General features: G+C 43.0%; 1 protein-coding gene across 1 annotated transcript; it reads left to right on the top strand.

Annotated features, from left to right (window-relative positions):
• Positions 1–1,575: 1,575 nt before the first annotated feature.
• On the top strand, positions 1,576–11,881 carry PSMA6 (proteasome 20S subunit alpha 6). Its single transcript, XM_084522434.1, has 7 exons — positions 1,576–1,741; positions 4,834–4,928; positions 5,866–5,947; positions 6,217–6,372; positions 8,128–8,306; positions 10,174–10,268; positions 11,673–11,881. The coding sequence occupies exons 1-7, from the start codon at positions 1,666–1,668 to the stop codon at positions 11,728–11,730; spliced, it is 741 nt and encodes a 246-aa protein (XP_084378560.1). The 5' UTR covers positions 1,576–1,665; the 3' UTR covers positions 11,731–11,881.
• Positions 11,882–19,516: the final 7,635 nt, after the last annotated feature.

The raw sequence follows: 19,516 nt of genomic DNA, 5'->3' as shown, positions 1-19,516 counted from the left end.
GCAAGCACTCTGAGTGAGAAGAGTCAGACAGAACAACACTTAACTTGGCCTGCCACGTACCATGGGGACGGAGACACGCTGGGAAGACAGACTTGAGGAAGAGTGGACTGATTCAGCCTTTACTGTAGTTGTTTTGTGAATAGTTTCATCTCTGTGATTGCCCATTTGCTGTTTATTATGTTAAAAAGATGTGAGAATAGTCTTTTGCAGAATCTTGCATCACAAACTTTAATATGGTAGGTAAGAAGTGATGAATATTACACCCAAAATACTTGATAACTCTTCTGAAACAAAACCATCATTTGGCAGCTGATGCAATTGCTATATGGATGGAGAAAACTTCTGGACACTGTATCCCAAGAGTAGTATGACTTCCACTCTGTCATATCCATGGTGTTGAGTAACCGTTTAATCTTAATCTTAGGTTTAATCAAATATTTAGTCTCTCATTTCAAACAGTTAAAAGTAATGGATTTTCTCACTTGGTTACTTTTTGGCAATTGGGCTGAATTCTCTCCATTTCTCCATCCCTTTTTTCTCATTGAGAATAAAAACAAAGAACGTGACATTAAATTCTAGTGTTACAGTATGGAATAGCTTTGTGCGTGGTAGGAATTGGAAGCCAGGCACCCTTAGCATGGGGAAGGGGAGGTCTTAAGGGAAGCAGGTTGTAAGAATCGTTAGTGTTGCGGAGGGAGTGCACAGGGACGGGGTGCTTGCTGTCTCTGCCAGTGCAAAAGTGGCATCAAACGGTGCTGGCGAACAGAAGGCTCATACAAAGGGTGAAGTTTCAGATGCAACCACACAGTGCGTCTCGGTGCTGAGCCACCCCTTGCCATGGCCCGTCGTGGATGCGAGAGGTTCACAGGAGTTCACAGGGAGACCAGCAAGTTCATGAAAGAGAAATCCAGCAGGGGTTATTTAATAACTAGACGCTATCTCTGCCCCGGGAAGTCCCTCCAGACGGCTGGAGACGGGGAGAGCATTGAGGGAACGCCTCACGAAAGGCTCCCTGCAGCCTCAACAGCTTCTGGGGCTGCTTCTGGCCACAGCTGGAGACAGGGCACCGGGCTGGGGACTGCTGCGTCGGAGAACAAACATTTCATATCTGCCCACGGAGCCTCTCCCTAATGAGGGGGACAAAATCTGTCTCTCGCAGCGTGTGGCGAGGCGCGTTGTTCTCCCATTGTATTAATAATTCAGGAGAGCTCTGTGGAAACCATTAAAGCAGGCTTTTTAATGCGTGGCGTGCACCTGCCGCAGGAAAAAGCGTGCAGTAACACTTTCAAATGGAGGCTCGGACATCAAAACGCAGCCTTCCCGGCTTTTTTATTGAACTCTGAGGGAAAATAACAAATAACGACAGCGCTTCCCACACAGCGCCGGGGAACTCCGCGCGCCTCACCCACAGCCGGGGCTTTCCCGCCCCGCCAGCCCCGTCAGGGCTCCCCCACCCCCCTCCCGCGCCCCGCACTGCGCATGCTCGCCGGAGGCGCGCGGCCGAGCGGCGCGGGCACGCGCGGCGGGGCGTGGAGGAGAGGAGGCGGCGGCGGCGGCGGGGCGCGCGCGTGCGCCGAGCGCGTGACCCGGAAGCGCTCCCTCAGCCGCCCGTCCGGTAGCGGCGGGGCCCTGCACGCTGCGCGCCCCCCGCGCCCCGCGCCCGCCATGTCCCGCGGCTCCAGCGCCGGCTTCGACCGGCACATCACCATCTTCTCGCCCGAGGGACGCCTCTACCAAGTCGGTGCGTGCCCGCCGCCCGCCCGGCCCCGGAACTGCCCCGTCACGGGCCCGGCCGGGGCAAGGCCCCGCCGACAGCGCCTGAGGGGGAGCGGCCCTGAGGGGGGCGGGGAGGGGGGAGGGGGGTGCGGGGCGCTGCTGCAGGGCCCCCGGTGGCAACGCGGCCGCCTCGCAGCCGGGCAGAGTTCGTCCAGCCCCGGTGCGGCCCGGGGAGCCCCGCGGCTGGGCCCCACGAGGCGTTGTGGCCGCATCGTCCTGCTGCTGGCAGCCCCCCGGGCCTGGGGGCTCTGCCCCAGCTGCAGGGCTGTCAGCGGGTGTGCTCTGATGCTGCACGGCCACCGCTCCCCAAGGAAAGGAGGCTGCGGGGAGCGGGCTGCACCGATTGTCGGCAGCGGCCAGCGCTTTCTGCTGTGTCTGCCACTGAGCTTTGCTCAGGAAGGAGGATGCGTGGAGCAGGCAGCGCAGTCCTGGATGGCCCTTACAGCAAGGCACACCTACAAGCATGGCCGTGTTTGGGTGGCTATGCATCAGCAGAAAGTTGCCAGCTGCCTACATGCAGTGCCTTCTCAGTACCTGTCGTTTACGTAAGGCTTGGATGCAAGTGAGGCTGGTAAGCCTTACACATGCAGGCAGTAGGAACAACGCTTCCCTGCACAGGGTGTCAGTGGAGGCACGATGGAAGAGGCATGGAGTACGGCCTTCTGTTGCCATTAAAATGTGCTGGTCGGCCTGCATCACCTTTCTGGCTCCTTCTCTGCTGCGCTGCTACTTGCTGAGTATGGTTTCAGCATCCTGCAGCAACGAGGGAATTGAGCCTTCATTTTCTGCCCCCTGGATATACGCATCAACTGTTGTTAACCATTATGATAATATACAAGAAGAGTCCATATCTTCCATATCTTTCCTGTGTCTGAGAAGCAAGTTCCTGCACGCCTGTTTGAGACCATCTGTCCAAAGGTGTTTTGAGTACCCATCTGTTAGGGGAGTATAGGGAGGGAGGTACTTAGGTGTGCATAGTTACCTTCAGGTAAGCCTGACCTCACTCTGCCTGCAGCCAGGCTGATAACTTGGGCATGGTGCCACGCAAATCTCTGTTGGCTAGCACCTAGCCACAGCATGGGCAGAAAACTGCTTGTGGTCAAATGTGTGAATCTTTCTTTCTGAGTTCTATACATCCTTATCTGTGTGCTAGATGCAGACTATTAGGTGCTATCGAGTATGGGCACATCTCAGGCTTTAAGGCTGCCTTAAAACTTGTTTGGTTTTGTTTCTTTTCCCCAGAAGTTTTTGCCTGAACAGAGATTTCCAGTGTAGTGATACTGGCCTGAAATGCCAGCGCTTTGCCTTGCATCTGTCTTCTGAAGCGCAAAAAGCTTGTGCCTTCAAAGTGTTCTCAGAATAAAAGATAGCAGTTATTTCATATGAATTTCTTGTTGCTGTGATTAAAAGCCTTCAGAGAATCAGTGCTGTCTTGCCATCTGTTAGTTCCAGTTATCAGAGCTGATGTTTCTTCTGAGGGAACTTCTGAGAGGTGAAGGAAATGGTAGAATTTCTGATGAATAGCAGAAAACAGACTTCGCTGCCAGCAGCAATATTTATTTGGACTTGCTATACTGGAACAGCCACTTCACCTTTTGGTTTGTCTCTTTGAACACAGCATCACAGGTAGCAGTAGGAACAGACAAAGGGGGACAGCTCAGGCAGGGTGCCCAGGACCATATCCAGAAGTGCTGCCTCATGTTTAGATGGGACCTCTGGTGCTCCACTTTGTGCCTGTTGCCCCTCCTCCTGGCACTGGGCACCACTGAAAGAGCCTGGCCCCATCCTCTTTGTGCCCTCCCTCCAGGTATTTAGGCACACAAATAAGCAGGCGCCACACGCCCCTGGCCTGGGGCTTCAAACATGGGTGCTTGTGGACAGTGCTAGGGCAGTGCTAGTTGTGTCTCAAGGCTCTGTGCTTCGCTGCAGGCTAGCATGGGTATGCCTTGGGAAGGCAGGTGGAAGGGGTGAGCAAGATGGTGCATCTAGTGGAGGGAAAAGGGAAAGGTTCCTTATGTTATGCTAAGGTAACCAGTAAATGCTGGGAAGTCTGAGAGCACACATACAGAGCTCTCAGTACGTGGCAGTTACCCCTTCCACAATGCCGACTCAGGGTATCAGACACTGACTTTTTGCAAGATACGTTTTTTCATTTTCAGGTGATTCCTGTGCTGTTGCGCAGTTTCTCCCACAAATTTGAACGCAGCTTTTGAAAAAACTTTATTTCCTGCCCCTACTGTGTGTTTTTTGTTTTTTTTTGACAGTAGTGGTAGCAATGTGTTCTGGGTTCCAGCCTCATTCACGTAGCTAACAAAAAAAAAATGGTCTGCATCTAACTAGTGCCTGAAACTTGCTTTTCCTGACCAGATATTAGGAAGTTCTGAATGTTTATCACGTATTGCCAGATAAAGGTTTTTAAAGGCTCTTGAGGCTTTTGAAATCATTAATGAAGGGAAATTTATTTCTTGGAACATATCTCGTAAATCTTTATCATTGTCTGATTAATGCTCTTTAGTAAGCACGTGGATTGATTTTTGTATTAAAAAGCAAATAAAAGCATTGCAGCGTTTGAGCATCAAGACACAAAATGTGACAATGAGCTGGAAACTCAGCTTCTCTGCCTTGCCTGTTATTTCAGTTCTCACCTGTATTCATTAAAGTCTCCAAAAGAAAATTACATCCTTACAATGGCAATAACACTTGAAATACTAGATTCTGCCATGATAAAATTTTTATGTAGGGATTTATGGTTACTGTAGGTTAATGTCGGCCTGTGCAGAACAAATTCTGTTGCTAAGTGCTCTAATTGAACAAAAAGGCCAATTATTAGAAATGTTTGAAGGAAGCAATAATAGCAGTTCTGTGAAGACAGACCAGTGTAACTTGCATCAGGAAGTCTTGCTCTTTGTGCTAAAGAGCCTAAAGACAAAGTGGTACAGAAGTGCCTGCTGTTAAAAAGGCCAGAACTTGGTGAGATTTCTATGGGGGGAGGTGTCAGAGTTGCTTGTACTAATATATCTAATAGTGTTTTTTAATAACTTTTACATATTTTTCTAGAATATGCTTTTAAGGCCATAAACCAGGGCGGACTTACGTCCGTAGCTGTCCGTGGGAAGGATTCTGCAGTAATTGTAACACAGAAGAAAGTACCTGTAAGTCTGCTCTTTATATAAATATAACATTAATGTTGTGTATTACCATTGACGCATATAGATGTTTGAACTGAATTCGTGTCATTCTGCTTACTGTCATTTCAGCTCTGTTTAGTGCTCAGTTGTACATTTCATCCCTATGTCCTGTGATTTTTCTCTGCAGCTGTTGAAGGGATAAAGCTGAACTAGGGGCTAGGCTCTGGTGTACCTTGGTATATGTGCAGTATTCTGGCTTGTAAGGGTTGAGCTGTCCAAAGTCAGTTTTCTGATTTCTCTTCCTTAGTTCTTGCTAAGAAAGCATAATACCGACAGCACCACAACAGCCTGAGTGTTTCAGCACAGTGGTGATGTGCTGTTGATGAAGGGGAGCTTCATCACGCTTGCATTTGAAGGGCAGCATGCAAGAGGGACTCCGGTGTTTATATGCCTTGCTCTCAAAGTTGCTTCAGAGGGAAGAGGCCTTTGTGTTGGTCATGCTTTAGCTGTCAGCATTTTCCAAATACTGAGGTTTTTATCTTCCTCATTATTTTATTTGTTCCTTTGCATGTGTACAGCAGTAAGTAGTGGAGAACCCAAAGGATAAGTTTTAGCTGTTGATTCTTCTGGACTCTTCGGTAGCTACCAGTTTGTTGTACTCGAAGGCCTTATTGCAGCCTTAAACTAAAAGGGACTAGATTTAGATTAGATACAAGGAAGAAATTCTTAGCTATGAGGGTGATGAGACTTCTCAGGTTGCCCAGAGAAGCTGTGGATGCCCCATCCCTGGAGGTGTTCAAGGCCAGGCTGGATGGGGCTTTGAGCGGCCTGGTCTGGTGGGAGGTGCCGTGCCCAAAGGTGGGTGGTGGAACTAGATGGTCTTTAAGGTGCCTTCAAACCCAAACCAGTCTATGATAGCATAGCATATCTATGATAGCAGATTATTTCTTCTTCTCTTTAGGACAAGTTACTGGATTCCAACACAGTGACTCATTTATTCAGCATTACTGAAAATATTGGCTGTGTGATGACAGGAATGACAGGTATTTAATTCACTATCTTTTTAAGTATCTGGAATGCCTGTGGTTTTTGGTGTTGTTTTTTTTTTTTTGGTTGGCCAACTGTGTATTGCGTAAAACTGAACCTGTGCTCTAGGAAACTTGTTACACTCGATCTGGTCTTAGAGAACTTGTCTAGATCTAATGTGTTTTTTAAAACTTAGAGTTGGGCGTGGAATTTGCATTCTCAACCAACGCTAGGAATAAATGTGGTACACGTTCATTGAAATTAATAATTAGCTCTCTCCCTCTAGCTGACAGCAGATCCCAGGTGCAGAGGGCCCGCTATGAGGCTGCTAACTGGAAGTACAAGTATGGCTATGACATCCCTGTGGACATGCTGTGTAAGCGGATTGCAGATATTTCTCAGGTCTATACGCAAAATGCTGAAATGAGACCTCTTGGTTGCTGTAAGTATAGTGTATGAAATCTCTGTTTCATGTCTAAGCTTGCAACTTTGAGTATAAGCAATTACCCATTTTTAAATTGTGCAAAATGATATGAATGTAACCAAAAGAGTAAGAGGGGTGAAGAGGCAGGTGAGAGAATAGTGTTGGAAGTCTTGAACTGGAGCCATGATTTTACCATTGACTTAGCATTTGGATTTAATGAAATGATTTAACTGCTTTAAAACATGTTGCTATTTCACCTTAGTTTTTATGAGCCTAATCTGTTTGCACAGTGATGACTGTGAATGGAAGATGCTCTTTTTACCAGTGTCTGTGTCTGGGTAAATATCACACACACATGAAGAATGCAGATTGTGAAGATGTTCAACTTTTTTTTTTTTTTTTTTTTTTTTTTTACTCTGAGTTGTGTGTATAGGCTAAAAGTAAGCTAAATTGGTGCTTTTAACTTAACCATTATCTGTGTAATGTAGGGAAGACACAATAGTTCACTTGCAAAGATTTCTGCACCAATCTGGCTCTATAATAGCAAATGCAACCTAAGTTTAAAAAAAAAAAAGTGTGTAAAGTTTTCTGCATATACTTGGTTGTCCTTGTATTCTGAGTTTGGTTCTGACTTGTTTCTTTTCCTTACATTCAACCATGAGTAATGTGTAACCGTAGTGTTAGACTGCCTGGGAACTGGGGTAAAAGACTTAATGTTTCCTCAATTGCTCGTTCACTAGACGTTCTGCCTAGATTTCTTTTTGTGTCGTTGGTTTTCTTTTTTAATGAAAATATTTTCAGAAGTGATGAATCACTTCTGGTAATCGTACTAGGCACTAGCACTTCTTACTAAAGAATTAACATTCAGGGTTACGCCACAGTTTCCATGATGGGGCAATTTTTGTAGGCTTGTACGCTTGTAATGTTCGGGAATGATCATTTATTTCATTGCTTGGCATTTTCCATGCCCTGATACCACTGGAAAGTGAACTTTTTTCAATCCAAGAAGAAAAATGTATTTTTCCTAACTTTGGTTTGTAAAAAGATGAAACTTTTTTTGTTGCAGCAGTAGCTGTTCAGAAGCTGATAGCTATAACTGCTATTTAAAAGTTGCACAAGTATAAAGCTAAAAGTATTAAGATGCTTTTTTTTTTTTGCAGTTGTTATTTTTCAGTTATTTTTAATATGTATACTGAGACTATAGAACTCTAAATGTAAAAGTGTAGCTGAATATAGCTGCACTTCAGAGATTTGACCAGTTTATGACTAGATGTAATGCAGTGATTGTCAAGTTATAGTCAAGAACTCAAAATTGCTATTTTAATATTTCACTTCAGTGTATTGTGAAGATGCTTTCTTGTTAAAGACATCTTAACTGAATGTCTGTTTATGCTTTCGAAGTGTCACCGTCACATAATACACAGGATGTGAATTGTGGCTAGGTGAGCCTTGTGTCAGGATTAAACTTGTATTTCCTGACTTTGTGGTTCTTTACTACCGAGTCTGGCCAAAACATTGCTATGTTTAACGAGCAGCTTTCTTGGGGGTGACAGAAATCTAGTCTGTTCTAAAATGAGCTGCGTGCCTGGTATGAGACATTGGTAAGAAATGGTGAATTATAGATAAAGGAGTCACAGGTCTAGGTATTGGACTGGTTTCCAAAAATGAACTGCAGCATGCATATGTCTCTTAGGAGGGGAGTATCTTTAGTGGTCTTCAGTTCAACAGAACAGAGAAAATCAGAAAAAAATATTAACAAATTTTCCCTTCAAGGTATGATTTTGATTGGTATTGATGAAGAACACGGCCCTCAGGTGTACAAGTGTGACCCAGCAGGTTACTATTGTGGATTCAAGGCCACAGCTGCAGGAGTTAAGCAGACAGAGTCAACCAGTTTTCTGGAAAAGAAAGTAAAGAAGAAATTTGATTGGACATACGAACAAACGGTAGAGGTAGGTTGGTGGAGAGTAATATTTATCAAAGTATTTTTAATGATTGTTGTCTGTGCAGGTTTGTGATACAGAAACGTGTTACACGTTTCCTGTTTTCTTACAGCTCTGTATTGCTGCCAGAGCAATTATAGCTATTCCAACCAGAAAATCTTTTGAAAGTATTTGGCAAGTGTTTGGAGTCATCTAGTCTGCTTTTTCTGCGTGTATTAGTTGAAGTGGAATCCACACGATTCTGGGCATATCAGTGGTTTTTGTTGTGTGTTTTTTTGTTTGTTTGTTTGTTGTTTTTTTTTAGTGTCTGTTAAAACAATTCTCCTGTTAAAAAGCATTTCAAACAAGGTGGGGGTTAGTGCCCATCTGTCAGTTCAGTAAATACAGCAACAATTACTGTGCCTGCTGTGAAAACTGTTGTTCAAGGCCCATTATAAAAACATACCCTGTTTATCCAACAGATTAATGAACTGTATAATAACCCTTACTTTTTCACTTACACTGTAGAGACCTGTCTAAACAGACCTCTTCCATGGCGCACCTGTTTCTCCTGCCTGGTCTTGTTCAGCTCCCATAATGTTAGGTTTCTTGCATCACAAGATCAGTGGAAATGAAGTATAATAACCTAAGCAATTGACCCCACTGTGAGATGAAACAGACTTGTATTAACATATATGCGAATACTATGCAAATTCAGAGCTCCAGCTAAATTGCTTCTGGAGTCTACATTACTGTGAAAAAAACATTTAAAGGGGAAGTTCTTCAGTATAAATGCACCCGTTTAAAATGTCTGTCCAAAAGGTGTAATATACCGATTTCTTAATCTGTATTTTTTTTTTTTATTAATAAAAGATCTTGAGAGGATAAATACTTGCAACAGATGTTGAATGTATTTGAAATTCTGTCAGAGACCCTATTTTATCCTGGTTAAATAATCTTCACATTAAATGTATTTTTCTGACACTGCTTGATTATACTGTTGAGATGTTCTTCATCATCAGAAAGTTCACACAACTTTTTTTTTTTTTTAAAAAAAAAAAAAAAAAGCTTGCAGTGCTTTAAAGGTAGTTTTCCATGGATAAGTTGTGTTGTGTTTGTTTTCTTTTAACAACTTGGCTTCCATGCAATCTTCTGATAAGGTGTCTACATAGTTTCATACAATTACTGCAGAATCAACATACTGGAAATAAACTTTAGGAAAGTCTTGTCTGGTGTTCTATGCTTTCTAAAACAATACTGATGAGAATTATATGCCAGGATGTCAGAATAACTGATTTGGAAAGCATCTGGCTAAGTAACTGTTTTACAGAACTCGTTTTTGTGCTCACTCGTCATTTTAGGAATACATCTTCAGCATTATTACGGCTTGACTGCAAAGTATGAGTGAGGATGCAAAGAACACCTTTTAAAACAGGTGATGATTAGGATGGAAAAAAAGAAAAGCAAGTTGTAATTAAATGCAATGTCTAAAAACAGGTGGTGTAATTTTAGTTAGCAGAAGAAAAGCCAAGATGGAAGCTACGCAAGTGATGTGCTTTGAGTAATCCTAGATTGTAACAATGATGTCGGTCTTGATTGCCACTTAGGAAACATGTTCTGTCCTTGGGACCTGGGGTTTTAGTCTTCACCTGATAAAAGGTTTTTGTTTTGTCTTCTTTTTTTTTTTTTTTTTCTGCTAAGAAAATTTGATTTTTGTAGATGGGGTTTACGAGAGAGAGAAGGTGAGTGGAAATATATTTTGTAACAAAGGAAAACTATTTGAAGCTTTACAGCTAACGTTTTGAGGTGGAAGGAAATAGTTGTTAATGCTAGGTCTACTAAACAATACTTCAGTGCTTTCTGGTTAATGACATTTTTTTTTTTGGTCATCTTTCAGACAGCAATAACATGCCTGTCTACTGTACTATCCATTGATTTCAAACCTTCAGAAATAGAAGTTGGTGTAGTCACAGTGGAAAATCCTAAGTTCAGGTAAGTGGTCAGTATTGATAAAACATGGTATTTCTCTGGTTATGTGTGATTAGTTTTAACTTACTGTGTAATAATAAATTCAGAAAGAGAAAATTCAGAAATTTAAAATCATGTTAAGATTAATTTCAATTTTTGACCTGGTTAGGGGATCCAGTGGAGAAAAGTGTTGTGTTTGTAAAAGTATGTTTTTTTTTTTTACATGGTTAAAACGTGTTTGTGTGTTCTAGATATTTCTTTCATGCTTAAAAGATTAAGTAGTTTTGTTTATACTAGTATCTGGAGTTCGCTTTCAAATCACAGTCATGACAGCTAACTCAGTAAAGTCTGTTATATATCAGGGTTCATTCTGAAAGTCCCTTAATTTTTTTTTTTATCCTTTTCTAAATGGGAAATGACTCTTGCTCATCTCATCATAGTGTTTAGGAGCTCTAGTATGTAGTTAATAGATTATGCATTTGTATGATTTGAAATAATCTATTTAAATTTGACAAGATTAAAAGATTCTGTGTTTGAAACCACTGTGCTGATTCAGAACTCGCTGAACTTTTACTTTCCAAGTACACTGTGTTCCAGCCTACTGCGAAAGCGAGACCTGCCATTTCCTCCCCTCCCCTCTGCCTCTACTATTGTCTGAATCTGAGGGCAGCCTTCTTTGTGCAGCATGGTTACACAGACAATACCTGGAAATCTTACTGCTGCGGGCCATATCTCACATCAGATACAATGTGCTGAACAGCCTTCCCACAACACAGCGTACAGCTGTGGAATTACACATGAAAGAATGGGAGTTCTGGGGTCTTTTAGTTAATGCAGCAGGACCTTCTAGGTGTATGTTATTTAAAATTCGGCTGAGTCAGACTTGTTGCAGAGGAGTTCAGTTAATTTTGCCTTAGGTTTTCATTGTGTTTTGGTTTTCTTTGTCATTAAAATAAATAAAAATAAATGAAGGGAAAAGTCCTCTGCTGCTTTAGTCTAGCGACTCAGTAGGTGGGGATTGGAGAAAGACTTCAAACTTTTGCGTCCTACAGGTGCAGGCTTTTGAATGCTTCCTAATGTGTAAAGTTGACATGCAGTAGTTCTGCATGTCAACTGTAGAAGCCTGTGTCTTCCTTGCAGTAATTGTGTTAACTACCATGCTCATTCTTTTAAACAAGGTGCCAGCTTGCTAATATATTACTCACGAGGAATTATGTGTTCTTTTTCTACCGTTTGCCTTCTTTGCTCTCTGTGCTTTTGATTCCTCCTTTATTTTCTGAAAATAATTTAAATGTTTTTTGTGGCCCTGGTAGCAGGACGTTAAAGTTTGAAAGATGCAATGTGTAATACTGATTTGTGTAGATACTAGGTTGGAGTTTAAGGGGAAGAATCATTGAAGCTATTTAGGATTTCTTTTTGTTCTTTCAGGATCCTTACAGAAGCAGAGATCGATGTGCACCTTGTAGCTCTGGCAGAGAGAGACTAATTAGCTTTCCCATTTCTGTTGTCTGTGCTTCTCACCAGGATATTTGGTGAAAAGAAAACACTTATTAACGGATTTAGATTATGGAATTAAAACAATGTTCACTGTATGATGTATTTTACTCTGTACAAATAAAACAGAGGTTTTTGAAATACTTGTTGTCTTTTAAAGTATTTTTCTTAACTTTCAGTTCAATGAAGTTCTCATCAAAATGCTTGATGACTTTGAATGTTTCTGTGATTTATTATATCTGTTAATTGTATTTTATGAGCACTTTTATACTTGGTTCTGTATTTTTCATCTGAGCTATATGACTCCTAGTGTAAAGTTTCATATCAGCTTGTGGTGTGTGTCTCTTGAGATAAATCTTACATTTCCATGCGTTCTCTTGCCCAAATATTTGAAGGCTTATAACAGTACTGTTTTATCCATGGGAAAATTAAGAAGATGTTTATTTCAAACCTGACGATTTGCTCCAGTTTCTATGAGGAAGTAGGACAAAAGCTGAAGAAAAAAAAACTGAACTGTGATTCCCAGTGCATTCAACAGATTTATCTGGGGAGTGGGGAGGAATGTTAAGCTTAACACGTCAGCTACAATCAAATAGTTCTGAAGCTAACACTTAGGGGAACAGATTCTATATGCAGTCTATGTTGGGGTTTGTCAGCTACCTGGTCTGAGGCTTTGGGCAGTGCCGAAAGCAATTAATGATGGAGCCAACAGACAAAGTCCATGAGCAAGAATGTCTCTGGGAAGCAATTCCACTTGTGTCTTTAAAGGTTCCAAGTTAGGAGGAAAGATAAGACTGCAAAAACTTGAGTCAAGGTAAAGGAAACTGCTTTTTTTTGTTTTGCTGGAATTGAAGAGGTTTCAGTCTCCACAGCAGAAAGGGAGGTGATAAAGTTGCAAGGAAGGAGATACTGAGGGGAAAGTGAAGACTACCAGATAGTATTAGCTGTTGGGTGGATGTGAGAGTTTTCCTGGAAGAATGCCAAGCTAGTATGACTTAGCTCTTCAATTCTTCTGTCGTGCTATTTGTATGCTGGCTTTCATTACCCCAGAATTCTCTGCAGTTTCCAGGACCTTTGGGGAAGGCCTAGTAAGTTATCAGGAACTGGGATTGCTTAATATTTTTTGCTTTACTTTACACTTTAAGCCCCTTAAATGTGAATTTTTCAAGTTCATTGTAGTAAAGGAGATATAATTCAGTGTTCAGTTTTAATAAAAGATAATGCTAACTGTATAACTGAGTTGAGGAAATTCTGATACTCACATGTTTGTCTTATGACTCCAAAGTAGTGTGATTTGCTGACTTTGCAACGTTTCCAGAATTTCCAAGAGCATCTCTAAATTTCAGCCTCCATCATGTCGGATACTAATAGTAATGGATGGTTAAAGTAAAGCCATCCTTGCCTTTTTTTTTTTTTTTTTTTTTTTTTTTTTGGTGGAGAGGAGTGCGGGGGGATGTGTTGGTTATCTGAGAATTGTGCATTGTGTAATGGTTGGCAAAACGTAGGCTAGTGGCACATTTGGAAAGGTTTGTATCTTTCCGAGTGACGGATGAGTTTCAGAAACTTCCCTGAACAAAACTTCCCCAAACCTTTCTTCCTAATAATACACTTGCAAAACAACCTGGAATTTTGAGTATGCTGAAATAATTTACTTTGCCATAAAACATACTCCACTCACACTGTGTTCTTGATCAGCTTTGCTTATGTATAAAAACTTCACTAACGACTTCATGAACAAAGCTGATTAAAAGGAATATGACAATCAGAGAACCATATGACTAGAGCACATTTGCATAGAGTATTAAAGCTCCTTACAATGCCTTTAATTCTAAATTTTGGGGGACTCATATGTGATTGTGTAACTTGCATGTTTTTTCTGATAGCAGTGTTTTCTCATGCCTTATGCTTTTGCATGCAGAACATCACACATGGTTTTCAGAGATGAAGTAAGCTGTCTACAGTCTATTCATTGGGAATGTTTCATCCTCTTTTTATAAGCAAAGTTAAAATTACAGCAAGTGAAATACTCTGTTTTTCCTGGTGTTTTGTCCTGTAATTAAAATTCACAATTCTCACTTACATAATGATGGGGATTTTCCTTTTTCAGTCAAAGCTTTTTATTGCTTAAGGTAAGAAGGCTACACAAAAGATAGATAGATACCTGACCTCATGGGGAAAACCCCGTGTGTTACAGATACATGTGTATCACATTCCTCATGCCCTGGAGCAGATAGCATCTGCAGCCAAAGTGCATCAGCCATGACTGGTGTTGAACTGTACCTGGTGTCACCTGCTGGTCCAGGCCTGGCACTTGGAGAGAAACTTGGGTATGCGTGGTATGAGCCTAACAATTCTGGCTTCAGTAGAGCATATCACAAGTGATACCGGGCTTGAGATGGTTTGGGAATTCATGTGGTGTGCATACATGTGGATACATAAACAGTACTTTTGGCAACGTGAAATAATACGCTGTATTCTCTTCTACCTTTTCTGTCCTGTTCCTCATTAAACTTGACCAAAAGTACCAAAGAAGAAATCCTTTTGGTTCAGTGTACGTTGTTGGAAGTAACATGAAAGAACAAGACCTACAGCTTGCTGAGCTGAAGGGGGAAAAAAAAAAGCTTTCAGTTTTTCACTTGACACAAAGCAAAGCCTACTATTTTGAATTCTTCAAAACTTGTTGGCTCATGTGATCAAGTTTTTGAAGCGTATCCATGAGAGTACTCTTGTTTTCTTTTAAGAAAATCCCTGCACTACTGGGGGTGATAATGGTAAGGCACTCTGTTGTTCATTTTGTAATCAGTTTTTTTTTTTTCCTATGGGAAGTTCATAATTGTCATAGAGTGTTCCAGCCAGTTCTTGCTGGTAACGAGTTGTCCTGTCCTCTTGTTTTGCTGTAACCCAAACTATTTGGAAACAATGTGAGACATCCTGTAGTTCAGGATCAGTTGGAACAGTAAGCTTAAGTCTCTCATGCCCAAAGTAAAACAAGGATAGTCACATGCGTATGCATGGCTGCCTGAAGAAACTGTTGTCTGGATTTTTTGTTTCTTATGATTATCACGTTTAAAAAAATAAATCATTTTCTCCTGCTCAATATCTGTACAGGCATACTTGCATTTTTTATATGACTGAAATCTTTGTTGACAGCTGCTGTTCAAAAAGTTTTTCTTGGCATACTTAGCATAGTAACTTTTTCTTTTGTGTTATTCTTTCCTGTGGCACCATAATCCATGGAAATTCTGTGCTGCAATGCTAAATATGGGAACTGTAGTGTATGACTGTTAACCCGGTGAATAAATACTTGGCAATACCACTAAGTCAAAATCCTGCTAACTGCATTCGGCAGAATTGAGTAGTCTACAATGAAGTGTATGCTTCCAGGTTTGGGTTAATGGTTTTCTTCATGTCAACTGGAGTTGACTGTTCAGTCACCGCATTTGCTACAAGTCCTTGCTATGCAACTCATCTTTTCTTAGCTGACATAATGTTTATCAAACCAGAAACCTCTGGAGTAAAATTTTTGATCTAAGGCTTTAGCAGCTTAGAATGCAGTGCAGATTAAGACACCCAAGTCGAACTGTAAAAGTTTTCTGACATGTCTGTTTCCCTCTCCCAGAAAACCACCTTCTGTGACAGGCACCGGCATAGACAGTTGTTGAACATAAGGTATTCAGTTCTTCACAAGACTCCTATAAAACAAACCTCTATCAGGTTAGTCAAACTTGGTAGTTGCAAATGGACTTGAGAATTTAAAGCCTCCTATTAAAGGCTAATAGCCTCCTTTTAAAGGCCAAAGATGCATGTTGTTCTCACACAGGCTGAGGAAATGCCTGCATAGTTAGGATTTCTGTGAGAAAACATCGAGTGAATGTGTGCAGGCTGGGATTGCGTAATCAGGAATGGGAATTTCTTTGTGACAAGTGATCATTCTGTGATGTTTGTGATTTCCCTTGCTCTCCTCCCTGTTTTGATCCCAGGTACCCCTATCTTCTTCCTTCAGCCAGCAGTGGTGCTCATTTAAAATTATCATGAACCGTTCCCTTTGCTAAACTGATGGGGAAGTGTTTTGGTTTTGTCCAGCTCTCTGCTGGATTAGTGGCCTGGATCAGCCCTGTAGGATCTAAGTAGCAGGAAAGCTGGAGTAAAGGAAGGGCGGGGGAAATGGGATTGCAGTCTCTGATTTAGGTCATGTGGAACTGACAGCCTGCATCACAAAGGAGGGAAGGAACAGGAGAGTCCATAGCCCATCATGCCCTTGACTGCGCTTTGGCTTAAACCTATATAATGGCACTTGGTCCACTGAAGTAGAACATGCATCCGTGAGCAGGTGACTCAAGTCTTACCTCAAGCCCACCAGGATTGCCCCCTCAGTAGGCAGGTACCAGGTCGAAGGAAGCTTCTCTGGGGATGGTGCTCTTCAGTGGCTTCTCCCCAGTTCCTCTGCTCCTACACCTGTTGTTTGGTCCAGCAACTTCCAGGGCTACCAGGGAACATGATGCAGAGGCAGGTTGATGTTTAAAAATAAATTAATTAAAAAATCTATTCTGAGATGTGTGGCTCCCGGCTTAGCTTTGATCCTGGTCCCGCAGCAATACCAGCGTAGGGGGCAGTGCAGGACAGGAACCACGAGCAGGGCCCAGTTAAACCAGTGGTGCATCTGTCAGGGGCGGTAGTCGAAATCCTCATCAGCAAGTATTTTCCTTGGGAAGAGGATGGATATCGATTCTCTGGATCTGTTGAAGCCTCCTCTTTGGGATCCAAGAGAAGCCTGGCATGGCCAGCCAAGAAGAGGGCCTGTCAGGTCAGCGCAGCCTTAGGGCCTCGAGGCAGGCAGGGCTTCCAACAAGGTGCTGAGAAAACCTACAGCAAGTTGGATGCCAAGGAAACAGCTGCCCTGGAGCATTTCTTAGCAGGAGTGGAACAGATGATGTTTCTCTTGTTTGTTTCCAACCGTGTCCTCTGCCTGTGCATACCTTTTGGGCATTGGGAAGGAATTTAGTTATGCTTAACGCTAGCCTAGTTTCAGCTAGCAGTGTTTGGAAATGCCTGGCTGAGAGAAAAACATCTCTCACCCTAAGGATGTGGTGAACTTTGAAAATAGGCTACTAGGGTAGCTTAGTGGTCTGCTGCCTTCAGCATAGCCTCTGGTACCTGAAGGTGACAGGATGTGCCCGTGAGAAAGCCGGAGGGTCACTTTCAAGGCTGTCAGCAGAAGGTACAGGAGGAAAAGAAGCGTTTTCAGTGACAGCCAGGGAGGCTTGCAGTGAGGTAGCAGGCAGTGCGCCTGAACCTCCTCTGGTGGATTTCTTGGTCTGTAGTTCCAGGTTGCTCTGCCCTGCCTGGGTGTCTGCCACGCGAAATGTTTGTTAAATACCAGTTAGACTACTGTGACAGTAGTCCCTGTTCTTATCTCCAGAAGTTTCCATTACCTATCTCTCTTACCTAGTAACAAACCAGGTAAATACAGTATAAAAAAATATAAAATTAGCTCTGTACATACAATAATAGTTGTATCCTTTGGGTGACAGAAGCACTTATCAGGAAATACATAAGTTTCTTTAACTTTTTTTTCCTTGAGCACTTTGCATGGACATCTACGCCTTTCTCTCTCTGGCACAGGAAAGAGACCTGTCCACCCATGTAGGTAGTTGAGTGGGGGACAGCTGCTTGATGCAATGGTCCATAAATTCAAAGGCAAGAGTAGAGATGGACTACAAAATAAGCCTGGCTGTAGGGAAAAATAAAAAAAATCCACAGATGCTGTGAATGTCATGGCATCCAGTTTGTTGGTATGATAAAAGGTGTCAGGTGGTCCAGAAAAGGAAGATTTAAACAAAAAAATAAAAGTAGTGGTACAAACAGTCTATTATACAAGAAAGAAGTAGCAAAGATGTCCCTGCCCTTCAGCTGTAAGAGGGAGATTTAGTTACCAGTAGAGGAAAAGAGAGTAAAGTGAATTTTTATGTTTTTTGATGCTACGCCTATTGATAAATAAAAGCATGTGCAATACACTTAGCAGAAGGACTGAGAAACTCCCACTGTTGATGAAGCACATTTTCAAAATAACACTACAGCCCTTATTGCAGATGCAGGTAGTAATGAGTATGTGCTGCTGTCCCACTCTGGTAGCAATTCAAAACACAAAGTCACAATGCATGAATTCTGCTTTGTGACCAGAATTGCTGCGTATGGTTTTGATATGTGCTGTAACCCAGATCTGCGGGGAGTGGGGAGGGCTGGTAGTGCCTAAGTGAGAAGAGTGCTGTAAAAGCAGGGTGGGCAAAGGGCTTATTTCAGCTTCTAGGCTCACATTAAAAAAAAAAAAAGGAATCTGTCTAGGTTCAGCTCTCAGCACAAGCAGCCAAAGGTTTGGGTTCACAGCGTCTTTACCACATGCAAGTCAGAAATACCAGCATTTGGTGGCTGCAGGTCCCACACCGTCCCTCGTGCAGCAATGGCATCTGTGCGATCGGGGAAGGGGGCAAGGTCTTGTGGAAGCAGGGCAGGTGGGAGCCCATATAGCACAGGCTGCTGTGCCGTCACCCTGTCAGTGTGAAAAGCCCAAACGTCTCTTGTTAGACGGGCATGCAGCATGCTGCAGGTTGCCATGGCTATGCTGTGTGGGTATTTTTTTGTAGTTCCCTAGGAGAATAATAAACGATTGCTCTCTGCCAACTTCACCCGCGTCACTGGCTTGTGGCACACTCCAGGAGTAAAAGCACGGCCCTCCAGCCCGCGCTGCTGTGACTGAGGTGAGGTACCTGCAAAGCGGGCTGAATCAGCACAGTGTGTGAAACTCCTGATGCACGTGCTTGTTTCTTTTTTCCCCGAAACAGATGGTTGTGAGGGCAGGATTTAGGATCTGTGGTTACTCCCTGGGTTCTTTCCGGCTGCTGGAAGGCTCGAGCTCCCTCCCTGAGCTCTTAGCAAATACTGTGGAGCTGCTGGGACAGGTTGGCCGTGCTGGCTGCTGTGCTGTTGCCCGCTCCCCCATCCTGTTCTGCCTCGGATTTGCTGAGTGAAGGTCTGGTTTGTTGTTGTTTTAAATGCATCTATGTGAAAAGATATGCATTTACCACAACTGAGCATTCGCAGTATCTATGAACAAGGCTTGGCAGTCAGTTTTGCACATCCGTTGATTTTAGAGGTGGGAAAGAAGAGCGTGCTGCCCGCAGTAACCGAGGTCATGTGGGGATACCAGGCTGAAAGGAAGCCAGCTGAGCGCCGCCGCTGCTCTCGCGAGCCTTGTGCAGGATTTGGAACAGATTAAATATAGCTGCAGGAGAACCTGCCCGGCTCGTTTCAGCTGGGCCTGTGCTTTAAAAACGTTGATCAAAAAATATCCTGGCGTGGTTCCTGCCCGTGCGGTTTTGGTGCAATGGCAGCAGGCATGGAGGGCTGTCACCGCCCTGCCGCAGGCAGCTCGGCTGGGCACTGGGGCTGGCTCGTGGCCTGCGGTGGCACCGAGCTGCTGGCAGCCTTGCAGGAGTCCTGAGCTGCAAGGAACAGCATCACGCTTCCTCTTGCCCTCCTGTTGTTGACTGTAATTTGGATTATTCCAACCATTTTGTAGCACAGAGAGCTGTCTTGCAAGTGGGCAGACTTCTATAAGCTGGTCTTGTTTTCAGGTGTCTTTAAAACCTCTTATGGCCAAGGTCATGGGCATGTTTTTCAGTCTGGGAGAACAGATCAGTGTTTGCTCTTTTTGATGCAAAAATGGCAAGCAGCTCTGCAGAAAGTAAGCTATAAAACACCAGGACAGAGGCTGTTAGAAA

Source organism: Aythya ferina (genome assembly GCF_964211825.1).
Source record: "Aythya ferina genome assembly, chromosome: 5".
NCBI classification, from domain to species: domain Eukaryota; kingdom Metazoa; phylum Chordata; class Aves; order Anseriformes; family Anatidae; genus Aythya; species Aythya ferina.
Note: the sequence above shows the minus strand (reverse complement) of the source record. Positions and strands in the feature narration are given on the sequence as shown.